This window comes from Geotrypetes seraphini, chromosome 3, assembly GCF_902459505.1.
Source record: "Geotrypetes seraphini chromosome 3, aGeoSer1.1, whole genome shotgun sequence".
In the NCBI taxonomy this organism is placed as follows: Eukaryota; Metazoa; Chordata; class Amphibia; order Gymnophiona; family Dermophiidae; genus Geotrypetes; species Geotrypetes seraphini.
This window is the reverse complement of record NC_047086.1, coordinates 19,462,078-19,481,868: the sequence shown is the minus strand read 5'-3', so window position 1 is coordinate 19,481,868 and position 19,791 is coordinate 19,462,078. Positions and strand designations below refer to the sequence as shown.

The following is a 19,791-nucleotide window of genomic DNA, read 5'->3' as shown; positions in this document are numbered from 1 at the left end:
ACAAAACTTGCAAGGATGGGAAGGGGAAACTGAGTTCCTGTGGGGATGGGGACAAATTTGTTTCCGTGTCATTCTCTACCGACTATTTTTCAAGGGGCCAAACAGTTAATACAGAATACTACTATAACTTGATGATTAAAGGAGGCATTGAAAGAAAAAAGGAGAGAGAAGCTGCGGAAAGGAGTTCTCTTTTTACAAAAAAGTGCACCTGCTCCCAAGGCTGGCAAAATAATGGATGTTTTCATGCAGTTGGGGTTTCAGTGCATAGAACATCCACCCTACTCACCAGATCTTGCTCCATCTGACTATTTTCTGTTTCCAAACCTTAAAAAGAGTTTGAAAGGGCAACAATTTTCAAGTGATTTGGAGGTGATTGTAGCAGAGGAGCAGTATTTCAATAACTAGATATCAGATTATTTTTTGGAAGGCTCACAGAAACTTCAGACACGATGTGCCAAGTGTGTTGAACTTAGGGGTGAATATGTAGAATAACTTGTTCCATGTCATTCCCTTCTTGGTTGGGATGAGAACTTTTCAGCATCCCCTCATAGATGCAATTAATGCTTGAAGAAGAGTAAGAAACGATGTGTCATCTCAGGTTGTTGTGAACTCAGGTCAGATAAGATTTTGTCTTTTGCTACATTTTTGATTTTTACATTGTGGGTGATATTGAGGAGATTTTGACATCAAGAAGACACTATTTTTCAGTTTGCTTTTGCACATGTCTTTTATATTGATTATTTCACTTGCTAAAATATACGAAGGAGCAAAATAATGTGAATAGTTAGTGACAGTGAAACCATTTTGACTCATAGTTGTCATTTCAAGCCGTCACCTTCTCATTTCTAGTTGTCACCCTTTCATTGCAAACCACTAAAGTGAATGTATGGCTTGGAAAAATGATGTTCGAGGTCTCTTCCTATCTTGATTTTAGAAAATTGTTAAAGACTCAACTCTTTGATAGGCTGGTATCTTAATGCATTCTGCTTCATTTTTTCAATCAAGTTCCTTATATTCAACTTGATGTATTTTATCTGTTCTATGTATTACTTCTTTCCCTGCCATTATATTGTAAATGCTTTCTGTCTGGATCTGTTTTTAAGTCCATTATTCTAATTTGTATTTTATCTGTGTCCCATGTATTAGCTCACCTTGTTGTGAACTGCCTAGAACTTGTTCGGGATGGCGATATATAAGAATAAAATTATTATTATTATTTTAATTAGTGCTTGGGGAGCACTATGATTCACTGATACCTCCTCGCTTAAAAAAATTAATTTTCTAATTTTTTTTTAATTGAATTGGTATGTTCTTGGGGTTAGAATATTCTGCACCCCTGGGGAGTTCTTATTTTTTGATGTTGTATCAGGCTACTTCTTCTACTTCTAGTTTGTTGTGGCAATCAAAACTGAAGGCTGTTTTTCTGTGCTTCCTGAGCCAGAGGGGTGCTCTTGGTGCCTCCCTGGTGTTGTTGGAGAAGACTCTGACCACTTGGCACTCCACAGTCTTCTGCAATTGCACCAAAGCCAGCCAAATGGCTCTCAGCTCCAATTGGTTGACTGACCATTTCCTCTGAGAGGGTGTCCAACACCCCTGGATGGAACAACGATTGCAGTAGGCTCCCATGCCCCAAATGCTAGCATCTGTCATCACCACGATCCAGGAGACAATCCACAGCAGAATGCCCCTGCAGAGCGACTGCAGGAGAAGCCACCAATCCATGCTGGCCCGAGCCTCCAGAGTCCAGGGAAGACAGATCTGTAATGAATCCTTGTGTGGCACCCAGCGAGAGAGCAAGGCATGCTGGAGAGGATGCATGTGTGCCCTCGCCCAAGGAACTGCATCCAATGTGGCAGCCATGACCCCAGAACCTGAAGATAGTCCCACGCCAAGGGAGCCAGCTGTGCCAGAAGGGAAGAAATCTGGGCACACAGTTTCTGTCTGTGTGTTTCTAGAACATAACATAACAATATGCAGATACCTCTCAATTATTCAAGCGTACTGGCAAGAATAGCAGAAGATAAAGTTTTGAGATAAAGCATTGACTAAGGTATTGATTGCAACAAGTTAGCAGACTGGTTGTCCGGTTTGCATTGTTGGTCTGATTCTCTGAAGAAGTGGCGGCGAAACGGGCCCGTCAGAATCAGTATTCAGAATGAACAATTCAGCACCACTTTGATGTTTTGCACTGCTGAAATTTGAAGCACAAATACATGGCTGACTTTGCACATTTACGTAGAATAATGGTGGTGGTGGAGGAGGACCAGTGATTACAACATTGTTCGTACTGGCTGAACAGTCATTTGGCTGGCGTGTGACATGAACATATAGTCTGAGGTCTTTCCTCCTAGCCACTTAGTGTTGAAAAAGCTAAACATTGAAACAGTTGGATGTACAAGTTTTTAGATGTGTCATATGACTGGAGGCACAATGTTATATAACTTTTGAATTCCATTTTTGTTTGATTTAACCAGAAACACAATGTTCGTTGATTAACTGCATCTGAATACAGATGCAAAGTTACCTGGTTACAATTAACTGTTTATTTTTACAGCTCAGCGGTTCTTTGGTATCTACCTTGGTGTCAGGTCAAAAGCGCGCCGGGACAAAGGCGCACCCAGACAATTGAGCGCAGCGCGCGCCGCCACTCCGCTCTAAATTACTGTTTTTAGTGCTCCGACGGGGGGGCGTGGGGGGGAACCCCCCAGTTTACTTAATAGACATCGCGCCGCGTTGTGGGGGGTGTGGGGGGTTGTAACTCCCCACATTTTACTGAAAACTTCACTTTTTCCCTGTTTTTAGGGAAAAAGTTCAGTTTACAGTAAAATGTGGAGGGTTACAACCCCCCCAAGCCCCCCATAACGCCGGTGCGATGTCTATTAAGTAAACTGGGGGGGTTCCCCAACAAAACCCCCCGTCGGAGCACCTAAAAACTGTAATTTAGAGCGGCGTGGTGGCGCGCGCTGCGCTCAATTGTCGGCACGCGCTTTTGTCTTTCGCGCCGTTGTCTATGAACCTTTACTAATCTGTCACTAAAATGAAGTAAGTACAAAAATGCAAGCAATTCTCAGTCTGCATACCCTAAAACCATGCAGTTGTTTCCTGATTTCTTTTCATTCCCCATGGGAAGGCAGTCCATCCTGAAGGTGGCTACATGCACTTTTTTGAAGTAAACCAAATCTCGGCGGCATAATCTGACAAAATGAGCTGCAAAACTTCAAGCTATTAGAAGGATTGTAGAAACCCCTAAGTAAACTTTTCCTGTTTGATCGCAAATGTGTCTAAATAATCCAGTACAGTAAATATAGAGACACAAAGTGATTTTCTAACGCCTGACATCTAATGGATTCTTGTTGCTTTAGGAACAGGTGTGGCTATATAGCGCAAGACTGATTTATTGTTCATTAGTGTTTTCCAACAATGCTTCTGTGGAGGTGTAAATAATCAGAACTGCCAAGATGAGTCTCTAGTTCACAATCAATACTTCGCTTCTGTCATAGGGCTAATTAAAGCAGCTAGAAAGTCACCCCACAACTGTCACTTCACAATCAGCAGCAGTTCATGTTACAAAATTTATTTGGGGACTTCTTTTTAATTGCTATAATAAATACTCCTAATGCAACCAGACAAAACATGTTTTCATAAAACACGACGGCTGTTTTGAAATCTACCCTGCTTGCTGTTCTTGGGTGAAACCACTCCTCCCATCTGAAAACGGTAGCTTTGAAAACCTTGCACTAAATGCTTTTTGGCCATGGAACCAGAATTAGGCAAAGTTTACTCGGGTTTGCAACTTTTTCTTGAACTTTATTTTTATTCATTTTCTAATTTTCCAAACATTAATAACTTGCAATTCTGTTCTTTTTTAACAACTTAGTTATATATTTTGGGAAAATGCTGTTAGGAAGGACTTGCATTTAATAATGCAAAGATACATTTGAAACATATGTATTTAAATTATATACATTGAATTCATTTATGAATTAGTTTTGCTGATTCATATTTTTTTTACTGAAATGGAGAAATTTCACTTAAGATATCAAACTGCAATCATAGAGGGTCACAAAGACCCATATTCTATAAAAAGCGCTTTAAGTTAGGCACCTAATTTAAGTGGAAAACACTGTTTAAAAACAAATAATAGCTAATGCCACTGTAAGCATGGCTAACGCCAGAAGCGGTGTTAGGCATCGTAAAGTGCCTTTGTAGCTGTGATTCATGTGAAAGGTAAGGCACCGGAAATGATTCTACAAATGGCACCACTGCATGATTGTCACATGATCAGTAGCCGCTGCCAACAGTGCCACTTATAGAATCCGGTCCAAAGTGCTTAGACTTTTATTTATTTATTCAAATTTCTAAACTATTCTCCCAGAGGAGCCCAGAACAGTTTACGTGAATTTATTCAGGTACTGAAGCATTTTGCTCACAATCTATCTAATGTATCTGGGGCAATGGGGGGATTAAGTGACTTGACCAGGGTCACAAGGAACAGCGTGGGTTTGAGCCCACAAACTCAGGGTGCTGAGGCTGTAGCATTAACCACTGTGCCACACTAGGGTCTCCTAAATGCATATGCATGAATAATATTTGTTTTTTTTTTTAAATAAATTCTTTATTCCTTTTTAATTCTTACAAGTGTAATTAAAAAATAATACAACAATTTTCACAAATCACTTGTGATTACAAACATAACAAAATAAATATCCCCCCATATTATCAATATTTCCATGACCATATTATATCTGTTTCCCACCCTAACCCAAATATAGATTAATCATGTGCTTAAGATATCTGATCATTAGAGTAAGTACTCAATGGTCCCCATATTTTATTAAAATTATGAGATTTTCCTTGTTGCAACGCTATCATCTTTTCCATCTTATATATGTGGCAAACTGAATTCCACCAGAATGTATAATTTAATTTAGTATAATCTTTCCAATTTTGAGTAATTTGTTGCATGGCGACCCCTGTCAATATCAATAATAGTTTGTTATTATTAGCAGAAATCGGACTCTGAACTCTCATTGCTTTACCAAACAATATCGTGTCATAAGACAGTCCGACATGATTTTCTAATAATTTATTAATTTGGGGGCCAAATTAGTTTCCAAAAGGCATTTATACATGGACAAAAAAAAATTAAATGATCTAAAGTCCCCACTTCTAATCTACAGTGCCAGCATCTATTGGATCGAGTGTTATCTACCTTTTGTAAACGTGTAGGGGTCCAATAAACTCTATGTAACAAAAATAACCAAGTTTTGCTCATAGATGCTGACCTTGTAGACCTTAATCTCCAAGACTAAAACCGTGGCCACTGAGAGGCAAAAATTGTCTGTCCAATCTCAGTACTCCAAATATCCCTGAGACCAGTTTTCTTTTTTTTATTCATAAATCCATATAATATTTTATACCATTTTGCGGCTTGGTGACCCAAAAAATCCGCCTGAAAGCAGAGGAACTGCAAACTATATTGAGTATTAAGACCTTTCCATTCAGGGAACCCTACCTGAATAGCCTGCTTCAATTGCAACCATTTAAAATATTGTGTTTTATTTAAGCCAAACTTATGTTGCAATTGTGAAAAACTAAGCAATGATCCATCTATAATAACATCATTCAAAGTTCTAATACCTGCAATTATCCATTGCTTCCAGACGATTTTAAATCCGCCAATTTTAATCTTGGAGTTCACCCAAATGGATTGATTCAAAGATTTAGAAATTGGATCAGGTGATAAGTTACTAATATATCTTAATGTCTTCCAAGTATCAAGTAAAATTTTATTATCTTTGTATTTCCTAGGTAGTTTTATACTAACTACATGTTCTAAATGTAATGGGAACAGGAGCCGCCATTCTAAATATAATCAATCAGGTACATGAATAATTTTGTATATACCACCTCCACTGTATGCAAACATATTTCATGCATATTCATGAAAGATATCCTGAAACCCAGACCCTTCAGGGTCACAGCTTGGAATTAGATATGAGAGAGCGAGAGAAACAGAGCAGATAGAAACAAAGAGCAGATAAAGACCAAATGGTCATCCAGTCTGCCCATCCACTCTCTTCTCCTCTCCCTAAGAGATCCATGTGCCTATCCCACACTTTCTTGAATTCAGACATATTCTCAAACTACACCAGAAGACTACTCCACGCATCTACTACCCTTCCTGTAAAAATGTATTTCCTTAGAATACTCCTGAGCCTATCACCTCTTAACTTCATCCCATGCCTTCTCACTCTGGAGTTTCCTTTCAATTGAAAGAGACTTGCCATGTAGGTATTTAAAAATCTCTACGTTTATCAAACATTATGTGTACTAGACAAGATATTGTGTAAGCAATGAAATAATAACCAAAGAAGAAGGAAATAGTACATTTTTATGCAGTGTATTGATGGAAATCTAATCATCTTACCTTGGAAGGCAGGTTTATTCATGCTTGCCATTCGAGGACAATAATGCTGGCCTGGGAATCCGTGAATGTGCACCTCTAAGGGCACTGGACGCACAGATGGTCGGAAGTTGAACAAGCCCATCTAAACAGGAGACAAACAAATTTTTAGAACAAAAAGCCATGGTGTTACTGGCATTAATGGAGGGGGAGGGTCAACTTATTAAGTTATTTCCATAGATAAAAAAATCGTTTTCATAGATCAACCCCTTTTATTTCCTTCTGTCCATGGATGAGAATAATATGTCAGTTCCCTCCATAAGAGGCAAGATGACAAATTCAAGTATCATTCCCTTTCTTAAGAAGCCAAAACTTCACACCACACAAATGTGTCTACCTGACAAGTATCACATTATGTTTAGATAAGTTGGCCTAGACAGCAAGCCCAATTGAGTACGGACCTTATACAGCATGAACTCATTATTGAAGCTCATTGAAAAGTTAAGTGACATGTTAATTTGTCTATTCATATGAACCGTGTCTTCTAAAGCACTATTGTACAAATATTAATGACATTCTATAAAGAACAATTAACAATCAAGCACTCTAAAGAATTTATTTTCTAGGCAGAAATATCGAAAATAGAAAGATATAATGGGCTGAATACCAATTGACAGAAGTATGAATGGTTCTAGAGAATCGAAAATGCCCTCTAGATCAAAGTAAGAATAGGAGGCTCAAAACTACTAGGCCAATTTGTTTTACATCAATGGTAGGAAAATTAATATGCCTCTTGCAAAGGAAAGCATAATGAAATATCTTGAATCCAGCAGGCTGTCGGATCCAAAGCATAAATATATTTTACCATAAGGAAAACCTGATCAGCTTCTTTAAATGGGTGACTGGTATGCTTGGATGTCATTAAAGCCACTGACATTATCCTGTCATAAATAAACTCAGAAGCCTAGGAATATGCCCCAAGATAGTTGACTGAATTAGATATTGATTGAATGATAGACAGGAGGGTGAATATAAATGTAATCTATTCTCAAGAAAGAAGGGTGACCAGTGGAGTGCCTCAGGGTTCTGAGCTAGCGCTAGCTCTGTTCAATATTTTCTAACCCTTAATAGGATAAGATTATCTTTTTTGAATACCACTAAAATCTGCAACACACTGGACACCCTTGAAAAAGCATACAGATTGAGAACTGATCTAAAACATTTTGTTTACCTGCAATTACATCACTTTCTTTTCTAGAGATAAATAAAAAAAGAGTTCACATCAATATGTGAACATTTCTTAAGAAAGAACTGAATATTTCATGGGGTATCCTAATTTTTTCACCTGACTGTACATGAGTGCCTAGAAATTAAGCTTTAATGCAAAAGGTGCAGTCATGTATGGAGAAGAGAGGATAAAGCACAGTTACTTACTGTAACAGGTGTTATCCAAGGACAGCAGGCAGATATTCTCAACATTTGGGTGATATCATCCACGAAGCCCCGTTGCAGACAGCCTCGCAGGCAGACTTGCTTGAAGAACTTTAGAAAGTTTGCGACTGACGCACCGCGCATGGGCGAGTGCCCTCCTGCCTGACGCAGTGCGCATGTCTCCTCAGTTCAGATAGCTAGCAGAGAAGCTAACCAGGAGAGGTGGGTGGGTTGTGAGAATATCTGCCTGCTGTCCCTGGATAACACTACGGTAAGTAACTGTGCTTTATCCCAGGACAAGCAGGCAGCATATTCTCAACATATGGATGACCTCCAAGCTAACTAGAATGGGATGGTGGGAGTATTGAATAAATTTTGTAATACTGCCTGGCCAAAGTGGCCATCCCGTCTTGAAAAAGAATCCAGACAATAATGAGAGGTGAAGGTATGAACCGAGGACCAAGTAGCAGCTTTGCAGATTTCCTCAATAGGAGTAGATCTAAGGCAAACTACAAATGCCACCAAGGCTCTAACTTTTTGAGCTGCAACTCGACCCTCTAGATGCAGTCCAGCCTGAGCATAGCAGAAAGAGATGCAAGCAGCCAACCAGTTGGAGATGGTTCTCTTGGAAACTGGATGTGCCAACTTATTTGGATCAAAGGAGACAAAAAGTTGAGGAGAAGATCTCTGTGGCTTAGTCCTTTGCAAGTAGAAAGCCAAAGCACACTTACAGTCCAGAGTATGAAGAGCTGTTTCTCCAGGATGAGAATGAGGCTTTGGAAAAAACACTGGAAGAACAATGGATTGATTAAGATGAAATTCTGAAACCACTTTAGGTAAGAATTTAGGATGAGTACGGAAGACCACTTTGTCATGATGGAATACTGTGAAAGGTGGGTCCGCTACTAAAGCTTGTAGCTCACTGACTCTGCAAGCAGACGTGAGAGCAATGAAGAAGACCACTTTCCAAGTGAGATATTTTAGATGAGCCGAAGACATTGGTTCAAATGGAGGCCTCATCAACAGAGCAAGAACCACATTGAGATCCCAAGCTACTGGAGGCGGTTTGAGAGGAGGTTTGACATGGAAAAGTCCTTTCATAAATCTAGAAACCACAGGATGAGCAGATAGTGATTTCCCTTCTAGTGGCTGATGAAAAGCCGCAAATGCACTGAGATGGACTTGAATGGATGTTGATTTGAGGCTTGATTGAGATAAATGAAACAGGTAATCCAGAACTGAAGACAAGGAGGTAGATTGAGGCTCCTTGTGATGAAGAGCGCACCAAGCAGAAAACCTAGTCCATTTCTGGTTGTAACATTGCTTAGTGGTAGGCCTTACGGAAGCCTCTAAAATGTCCTTGACAGATTGAGACAACTGTAGATTGGCAATTATGCTGAAAGGTACCAAGCTGTCAGGTGGAGAGACTGCAGGATGGGATGAAATAGAGAACCCTGACTCTGTTTAAGCAGAGACGGAAAAACAGTAGAAGTAGTGGCTCCCTGCTGCTGAGTTGAAGGAAAAGGGAGAACCAAGTTTGTCTGGGCCACTGAGGAACTATCAGAATCATGGTGGCATGTTCGTGTTTGAGTTTGACGAGTGTCTTGAGAATAAGAGGGAATGAGAGGGAACGCATATAGGAATCTGCTCGTCCATTCCAGAAGAAAAGCATCTGTCTTGAGGTGATGAGGAGAGTATATCCTGGAGCAAAACTGAGGCAGTTTGTTATTGTGGGGAGATGCAAAGAGATCTATCTGAGGAGTTCCCCACTGAGAAAAAATGTGATGGAAAGGTGACAAATTGAGTGTCCATTCGTGAGGCTGTAGAAGACGACTTAATTTGTCCGCTAAAAAGTTTTTTTCTCCTTAAATGTAGATGGCTTTCAGAAAGATATTGTGAAGAATTGCCCAATTCCAAACCTTCTGAGCCTCCTGGCAAAGGGGAAGGGATCCTGTTCCTCCCTGTTTGTTGACATAATACATGGCGACTTGATTGTCTGTACAAATGAGGACTAATTGATCGTGAAGAAGATGCTGAAAAGCTTTGAGAGCATTGAAGATCACTCTGAGTTCCAACAGATTTATGCAACACCGACGATCTGTGCTGGACCAATGCCCTTGAGTACGGAGACCATCGAGATGAGCCCCCCAAACAAAGGTCAAGGAATCTGTCATGAGGACCTTCTGATGAGGGGGCATTTGAAACAGCAAACCTCTGGAGAGATTGATAAACAGCATCCATCAGTGAAGAGATTGCCTCAACGAAGGAGTCACTGTAATGTGTTGAGAAAGTGGATCGGAAGCCTGTGCCCACTGAGACGCCAGTGTCCACTGAGGAATTCTGAGGTGAAGTCTGGCAAAAAGAGCCACATGAACTGTAGAGGCCATATGACCAAGGAGAACCATCATGTGTCTCACTGAGAATGAAGTGAAGGACGACACCTTGAGACAAAGCTGAATGAGAGCATCCTGATGCTGTTGAGGAAGGAATGCTCTGAGTTGTACAGTACAGCTCCAATGAACTGTAGACTTTGAGAGGGCTGTAGCTGGGATTTTGGAAAGTTTATTTCAAACCCCAAATGTTGGAGGATCCAAATAGTCCGTTGGGTCACTACAATCACCTCTTGATATACTGATCTTTGATGAACCAGTCGTCCAAGTACGGGAAAACCTGGAGACCATGGCTGTGCAGAGCTTCTGCCACCACTACTAGGTACTTGGTGAAAACTCTGGGAGATGATGCCAGATTGAAAGGCAGCACTCTGTATTGAAAATGATTTCCCACCCGAAATTTGCGAAAGGCTGGATAAATGGGAATTTGTCCAATTTAGGTCACAGATCCCCCGTCTTCTTCGGGACAAGGAAGTAACGGGAGTAAAACCGCTTGCTCTGCTGTTCCAGAGGAACTTCTTCGATGGCACGGAGATGAAGCAGAGCTCGTCTGTGACAGATTTGAAGGATACTCTTTTGGGGGAAGATCTAGTGGAACCTGAAGGAAATGAAGAGAGTAACCTCCCCTGATAATTGTGAGGACCCAGAGGTCGGATATAATGAGTTTCCATCGATGATAAAAATGATGGAGATGACCTCCTATGGGAAGAGGAGAGGACAGGCAGAACAATTGAAGTAATGTTCTGTGTGAGATGGTCAAAAAGGCTGAGTAGGCTCAGGCGCAGCAGGAGTCTGAGGTTTACGCTGCCTATTTTGTTGCTGCTGTTGTTTTTTAGGAGGCGGCCTTGAATAAGGTGCTGCCTTTTGAGGATAACGCCTCTAAGATGGAGGAGGCCTGCAACTCTTAGGAGTGGAAGGCTTCGTCCGAACTATGGAGGCAAACGATTTCTCATGCTCAGACAAGTGTTTTGTAGCTGCCTCAATCAATTCATCAAACAGCTCATTCCCTTGACATGGGATGTTAGCCAGTCGATCCTACAGATTGGATCCATATCTACGGTGCGGAGCCAAGCTAGATGGCGCATCACTACTGAGAACGCAGTGACCCTGGAGGACATCTCAAAAGCATCATATGCAGCCTGAACCATATGTATGCGAGCGAAGTTGACCAAGAGTGGAATGCATATGCTAGAACTCTGGCAGGCGATGTTCTGGAAGTTAATTGAAGAAAGATCTGGAATCATTTCAAAAACCCAGACTGGAACCAATTCCTCAAGCTCTACTCTAAATATGCAAAATCCAACTGCCTTCTAGATAATTGTCCACCGACTATCATGACAACTGCCCCCTTCCCATTCAAAGCTGAACTTTTCAACTGGGCCTCTCTCTGCCTGTCCACTGGCTACTTCCTGTTGGAACTCGGCCATATCCTTGTGACTCCTATCATAAAAAACCCCAAAGAACCTGCTTCCTCTACTGTCAACTACAGACCCATCGCCAATATTCCTCTCTTCCTTAAACTAATGGAAGGTCTAGTTAACCTTGACCTTATGAAATACCTAGAGAAGTTTAACATCCTTCATGACTCTCAATCAGGATTTTGCAAAAATTACAGCACGGAAACTGTCTTAGCATCGTTGACTGATCACCTCTTCCATCTATTCTCTCTGGGAAAAAGCGCACTGGTACTTCGACCTAAGTAGTGCCTTCGACCTTGTCGACCATGACATTCTGATCAGATGCCTCGATTCTATTGACATCTTGGGACAGGTACTAACCTGGTTCACAGGCTTCTTAAAAAACCGCACTTACCAAGTCCACAGCGATGAAACTTATTCCCAATCCTAGAATCCCACAGTGCTCTCCTCTCTCTCCCTCTCTGTTCAACGTCTACATGGCTTCATTGGGCCATATGCTATCCGTTCTAAATCTGAAATCATACATTTATGCAGATGACATTACAATCATAATCCCCATAACCTCACTGACACAAGAGGCTGAACAACTCACCTCTTCTGTTCTCACCAAGGTAGACCACTCAATTCAAACTAAAACTAAATCCAGAAAAAACTAAGCTTTTCCTGGCAAGTCCCAATCACAAACTAACGAATATCTCTCTGAAATTAAACTGGTAACCTATCCAATCAACCCTATCATCAAAATCCTAGGAGTCATCTTGGACAGATGCCTGATGTTTGAAGAGCACACCAATGCCCAGATTAAAAAATGCTTTTGCACTCTCTGGAAACTCCGCACCATCAAACACTATTTTGACTTCCTCTCCTTTCGATTGCTGGTTCAGTCACTAATCTTAAGCACCTTAGACTTCTGTAATATCATATACTTGAGTTCCCTTAAGAAAACTATCAAACATCTGAGAATCATACAGAATACTGCCGTCCGCCTTATTTATGGTCTCAAAAAAATCGGAAAGCAACAAAACAACAAAAGAACCAGAGGTCCAACTTCGTCTGCAGTGAAAAAACAGACCAGAGCAAACAAACCAAAACTGCAGACTTGTACACGGTGCAGGCAAATTTTATTTTGACAAATAAATCTTAACTAAAAACCTTTTACCAGACGGGGGACCCAACACGGTCCGTGTTTCGGACAACCTTCATCAGGGGTCCATGGTAATAAAGGTAAAAAGAAAAATATCACAAAAAGAAGCCTGGAAAAATAGCGTTTGGTAGCACACCAGTGAATCTCCGAAATGCACTACAAGTTCGTCACAGTAAAAAAGTTTTACTGTGACGAACTTATAGTGCATTTCGGAGATTCACTGGTGTGCTACCAAATGCTATTTTTCCAGGCTTCTTTTTGTGATATTTTTCTTTTTACCTTTATTACCATGGACCCCTGATGAAGGTTGTCCGAAACACGGACCGTGTTGGGTCCCCCGTCTGGTAAAAGGTTTTTAGTTAAGATTTATTTGTCAAAATAAAATTTGCCTGCACCGTGTATAAGTCTGCAGTTTTGGTTTGTTTGCTCAAAAAAATCAGACCATGTAAGTCCATTCTACAGAAAACTTCACTGGCTGCCAATGGAGGCAAGGGTCATCTTCAAGTTCGCCTGCCTTTGCTTCAAAACGATCTACCTGTTGCACCACTTCATATTTCCAGGCACCTCCTGCACACGTAATACCTACCTGTTTGCCTTCCCCTCCCTGAAGGGCTGTATCTACAAAAGATTCCTTGATAGAACACTGTCATTCCAAGCAGGCAAATGGAACAAATGTCTATCCACCCTCATTCCTAACGCATCCTCCTACGAAGCCTTCAGGAAATCAATCAAAACCTACCTCTTTGACAAATTTCTCTGACTCCTCCCTGCCTTGTTCTCTGACATCCTTATTGCATATCCGACTACTCTACCAATGTAATTGTCAATATTCTCTGTCTGTGTACAACATTCGCTGTCTGTGTACAGTCTCTTCCTCTGTAAACTGCTCTGAACTGCTTCTGGTATTGCGGTATACAAAAATAAAGTTATTATTATTATTATTTATTATTAAAGTAGGCATAGTGTTGACCCAATGCTTGAGATATGATGTAAAGACAAAATTGTAGTTTAAAATCCTATTTGTCATCATAGAATTTTGATACAGCTGAGGGCCAAACTTGTCCATGGTCCTTCCCTCTCAGCCAGGTGGGACTGTGGCATAAACCTTGGCCGGATTGGTTCTTTTTAAAGAAGATTTCACGAAAAGAGATTGATGGGAGAATTGAGACTTCTCAAATCCCTTACTGTGGACCATCTTATATCGAGATTCCAGCTTTGCTGGAACAGCAGGAATGAAATATGGTGTATCAAGATTTCTTTTAAAAGTTTGAGAAAGAATGTCATTCATGGGTAATTTTAAGGTATCCCTAGAAGGATTAGCAATACCCAGTTCTTCCCAAACTCCTTAGAGTATTTCGAATCAGACTCCAAAGTGAAGGTGATTGACAACCCCTCGAAGTACCTCTCATGGCAGAGAAAGAAGGTGAAGCTTCTCTGGAATATTGATAGCGCAGATCAGAATCCATAAGCAAAGAAGTTGACAAAAGACCACTTCTGGAATGAGCCAGAGAAGCATAACGTTTTCGTTTTGAAAAACCAGCTGAAGAAAACCTCGCAGGAGAAGAACTCGACTGACGAGAATGCTGTGGCTCTACCGTAGATTTCCTCGACAAGGAAGTTGGTTGCCTCAAGATCTGTCTCGAGATCTGTCTCGAGAAAAGGACCTGGACATCAATGAATGTCTTGACAGATGGTGTAGAGATGAACTGTACCTCGGGGAACGAGGTAGTGATCTTGAATCCAGCCTCGATGTGGAATGTCGAGGAGTCCTTGCCCTGTGCCTCGAAAAAGGCAATGCCTTATGTGGAGAGGAAGGGCTGGAAGTTGGAGATCGAAGTCCAGACACTGATAAGGACTCAACTCCTTGTGCAGATGTATCTTGAGGCACTCTTAAGGACTCGACTCCTTGTAAAGAGTGTGTGGATTTCTCTCAAGGCACTCTCAAGGACTCGACTCCTTGTATTATTGCTGAGTGCTCAGGCTGGACTGCAGGAAGCAGGGTTGAGGCAGGAGTTAATTTGGCAAGCATATTACCAAACCCCTGATGCAGAATTACTTCCAGCACATTCTGCAAAGCCAGCACCGAGACCATTGGAGCTGGTACATTTGGTGTGGCTTTTGACTCTGAGGAAGACGACCTCGAGGAAGAGTGTTGCCTCGATTCTGAGACACGCTTCCTGGGAAGTCTCGAAGTGACCGGGTCCACCGGTGTCACTGCTGGGATGGCCTGTAACTCCTGAGGAGTTGGCTTGAATAGCTTACCTGATGGAGACACTGAGGATAATGGTCCCTCTGGAGAGGATTTAGAACTCTTCCCCATCGAGGAAAGTTTTAGTGAAGTCAAGGTCAAGGATGAAGCTTTGGGCCCCACAGAAGACTTCAACGGAGTCGAGGTCGAGGCAACAATCAGGGTCGAGGCTTTAGTTGAAGAAAAATCCATTCCCCCAAAGATTTTTTCAATCTGAACTCAACAACATTTAAGAGCTCAATTTTTAAGTGTAGCACAGCGGACACACAACTCCGGTCAGGTCCTAAACACTGTGCACACCACTTATGTGGGTCAGTATTACACTTCTTATTACACACTATCCCCGTCACTATTCAATATTTACATGGCATCTCTGGGTCACATGTTATCGAACCGTAACCTGAAATCCTACATTTACGCAGATGACATTACAATCATCATACCCATCACCTCACTGTCATATGAGACAGAACAATACATCTCTACGGTCCTCACCATGGTAGAAAACTGGACCACTTACTTCAAACTGAAACTAAACCCAGAAAAAACCAAGTTCTTCCTTGCAAGTCCCAACCACAAACTAACATCCACCACCCTGCAACTCAATGGTTTAACGTATCCAATCAACTCTACCATAAAAATCCTCGGAGTCATATTGGACCGATGCCTCACTCTAGAAGATCACACTAACACCCAGGTCAAAAAATGCTTTTCCACCCTTTGGAAACTCCGCTCCATCAAACATTACTTTGATTTCCCCACCTTCAGTTTGCTGGTCCAATCCTTAATTCTAAACTCCCTGGATTACTGCAATATCATATACCTGGGCTCCTACAAGAAAACCACTAAACGACTACGACTTATCCAGAACACCGCCGTCCGCCTCATCTACGGGCTCAAAAAATCAGACCACATCAGCCCTTTCTACAGGAAACTTCACTGGCTACCGTTCGAAGCAAGGATCATCTTCAAATTCGCCTGCCTCTGCTTCAAAACCCTAACTGGCTCAGCCCCGATATATCTGTCACGCCACTTCACCTTCCCAGGTTCTAACCGTACACGTAATGCACACCTGTTTGCCTACCCCTCCCCAAAAGGATGCATCCACAAAAGATTCTTCGACAGGACCCTCTCCTTCCAGGCTGGCAAATGGAATGACTGCCTGTCCACTCTCATCTCTCTTGCCCCTACTTATCAATCGTTCAGGAAATCGCTCAAAACATACCTCTTTGACAAATTCCTCTAACCCCCGCTCCTCCCCTACCGAACTAATAACCCCTTGCCTATCTCCCTTTCCCCCTCCCCTCCCCCCATGCAACAGTTACTGGATCATTTTTGTAATTATCACTGGTTTATACCATATAACTGCTAACTAACTCTCTGCACCTACATTGTATAAATCGCCCTGAACTGTCTCTTGATATGCTGTAACCTCGATGTTAACTTCGCTGTAACCTTGATGTAACTTCACTGTTAATGTACAGTCTCTTATCCTGTAAACCGCTCTGAACTGTTTTGTGGTATTGCGGTATACAAAAATAAAGTTATTATTATTATTATTATTATTCTTAATCCTGTGACCGGCCGGGACATCGAATGAAACACGGCCGCAGCGAAATCGAAGCCCGCAGACTGAGGTCCGCGGAACAGGCCCTGCCGTGACACAACTGAAAAAATTAAACTTTTATTTTCACTTACAACACAGCAACCCTGTAAATAAAAGAAAATAATTACACAAGCCGCGGTGAAGAGAAGGCATGAGTTGGAACTAACTCTCATGCAGAGCATCGAAATGAGGCTTCTCGGCTCCGCAGAAAACTTAGAACTGAGGAGACGTGAGCCCAGGGTCGGGCGGGAGGGAACTCGCGCATGCGCGGTGCAACAGTCACAAACTTTCTAAAATTCTTCAAGCAAGTCTGCTTGCGAGGCTGTCCGCATCAGGGCTCCGTGGATGACATCACCCATATGTTGAGAATATGCTGCTTGCTTATCCTGGGCATAATATGAAATACTGATGTAGGTGAAGTTGAATAAACTTAAGTTGATCATATCTGATAATGTGAAAGCGGTGAAATGTGTCAAGTCTTTTATCAGACAGGTGAAGTACTGGAAAATTAGATCTCTACCTTTGATAATCTTCTTTCTGTTAGTCCCTGTAGGATTTCATATGCTAGGTGTTCAATCCCAACTCGCAATCCAGGAGTTGCAGAAATCCAAACACTTTTCTGAGTACATGCTCCACCCCTTAACCTGAGAGCTAGAAAACATATACAGTTAAGTCTCAAAATCTGACCTCGGAACCAAGAAAGATAGTAGAGTTGCTGATAAAGGACCACATCATTAATCACCTTGACTGACACGGGCTGATGAGGACCAGTCAGCACGGTTTTAGCAAAGGCAGATCGTGTTTGACAAACTTGCTGCACTTATTTGAGGGAGTAAACAAAAAGATAGAGAAGGGCAACCCGGTCGACATTGTATACCTGGATTTTCAGAAGGCGCCTGACAAGGTTCCGCATGAACGACTACTTCCAAAAATTGCGAACCATAGGATCGAGGGTGAAGTACTCACATGGATTAAAAACTGGCTGGAGCAAAGGAAACAGAGAGTGGGGGTAAATGGACAATACTCAGACTGGAAGAACGTCACCAGTGGGGTGCCGCAGGGCTCGGTTTTTGGACCCATGCTCTTCAACATCTTTATAAATGATCTGGACATTGGTACGATGAATGAGGTGATTAAATTTGCAGATGATACGAAGTTGTTCAGAGTTGGAAAGACACAGGGGGATTGCGAAGATCTGCAATGTGACATAATAAGGCTCGAGGAATGGCATTGACATGGCAGATGAGGTTCAACGTGGATATGTGTAAAGCAGGGGTGTCCAACCTGCGGTCTGAGGGCCGCATGCGGCCCCGTGAAGTATTTTGTGTGGTCCCAGTCGAGGGTGATGCAGTGTTTTCCTCTGCTGCCCCTGGGTGTTTACCGTCTTGCTGGCTCCCTCCTCTGTCTTGCTGCAGTGTTTGTGCATTTGCGCAGCCCCAGAAACATTTTTTCAAGCTAATGTGGCCCAGGGAAGCCAAAAGGTTGGACACCCCTGGTGTAAAGTGATGCATGCAGGTAACAAAAATCTCATGCTTGAATTCAGGATGTCCAGGGCGGTACTTGGAGATACCTCCCAAGAGACTTGGGAGTTATGATCGACAAGCCGATGAAGCCGTCCACGCAATGTGCGGCGGCGGCGAACAGAATGCTAGGAATGATAAAGAAGGGGATCACAAACAGATTGGAGAAGATTATCATGCTGCTGTACTGGGCCATGGTACACCCTAACCTGGAGTACTGCGTCCAGCACTGGTCACCGTACATGAAGAAGGACACGGTACTACTCGAAAGGATCCAGCGAAGCACGACTAAGATGGTTAAGGGGCTGGAGGAGTTGCCGTACAGTGAAAGATTAGAGAAACTGGGCCTTTTCTCCCTCGAACAGAGGAGATTGAGAGGGGACATGATCGAAACATTCAAGGTAATGAAGGGAATAGACTTAGTAGATAAGGACAGGTTGTTCACCCTTTCCAAGATAGGGACAACGAGAGGGCGCTCTCTAAAATTGAAAGGGGATAGATTCCATATGTACTTACGGAAGTTTTTCTTCACCCTGAGAGTGGTACAAAACTGGAACGCTCTTCCGGAGTCTGTTATAGGGGAAAACACCCTCCAGGGTTTCAAGACAAAGTTAGACAAGTTCCTGCTGAACCAGAACATATGCAGGTAGGGCTAGTCTCAGTTAGGGTGCTGGTCTTTGACCAGAGGGCCGCTGCGTGAGCGGACTGCTGGGCAGGACGGACCACTGGTCTGACCAGCAGCGGCAATTCTTATGTTCCATTAACATACCTGAACAAATCCATGACAAGGGTGTACAAGGTAAGATACCCAGCAACATAAACAAAGTCTGAATTGGTCTGCTCTGCAAAACATGAAACAAGTAATAAACATGCACAAAGACAATCCAGCCAAACATTGAGGAACAATGTAGAACTAACCTGCTGCGTGCAATGCGCACCTACATGAGACAGCCTTCAGCAAAGCATACTCACAGAAGGGAAATACCGCTCACAGGATCCATCAACTGGCTAGAAAGACTTCAAGCTTGCAAGGAGAACAACTGAAGCAGAAAGAAGCAGGCTATTCAACAACTGAGTGCATACAGAGAGCGTGGGTCATATGGAATCCTACAGGGATTAACAGAAAGATTATTGAAGGTAGAAACTTAATCTTCCATTCTGTTACGTCCCTTCCCGATTCCATATGCTAGGTGACATACCAAAGCAATGGTAACATCTAGGGAGGGACTGAAGAGCCTGCCCTCAACACCAATAACGACCCAAAGAGTCTGGCGCATAGACACTATATAAGCAGAAACTTTACTAAGAACGCGAAGAGAGCAGGAAAGGCGTCTGCCACATAAGCTACACCATCCATCCCAGTGGAGGACAGGCATGCACCTCCAGTGGTAGGACAAGCTCACACCATAAAGGAAGCGGTCACCGACACTTTGATACCTAAAGACATCACTTCAAAAGGCTTTCCAATACAATGTCCACCCTGCGATCCTGAGAGCCCTGACTCAGCACTCCCCCATCCCTAGTGAGGGCTATGCACTGTATAACCTGAGCCACGGTGGAATCCATCTTAGGCTGTTCAAAACCTGCTGAAAATCAGGAGTCGGGGATAAAGATTAGACATAGCATTA

At 42.3% G+C, this 19,791-nt stretch overlaps 1 protein-coding gene across 3 annotated transcripts in view; it reads right to left on the bottom strand.

The window, feature by feature from the left end:
* ASCC3 (activating signal cointegrator 1 complex subunit 3) overlaps positions 1–19,791 on the bottom strand; it is a 938,401-nt gene that overhangs the window by 262,976 nt on the left and 655,634 nt on the right. For all 3 annotated transcript variants that reach the window (XM_033936490.1, XM_033936487.1, XM_033936488.1), the window contains exon 29: positions 6,431–6,551. In XM_033936490.1, the coding sequence (XP_033792381.1) occupies positions 6,431–6,551 (121 nt within the window). The remainder of the gene's footprint in view (positions 1–6,430; positions 6,552–19,791) is intronic.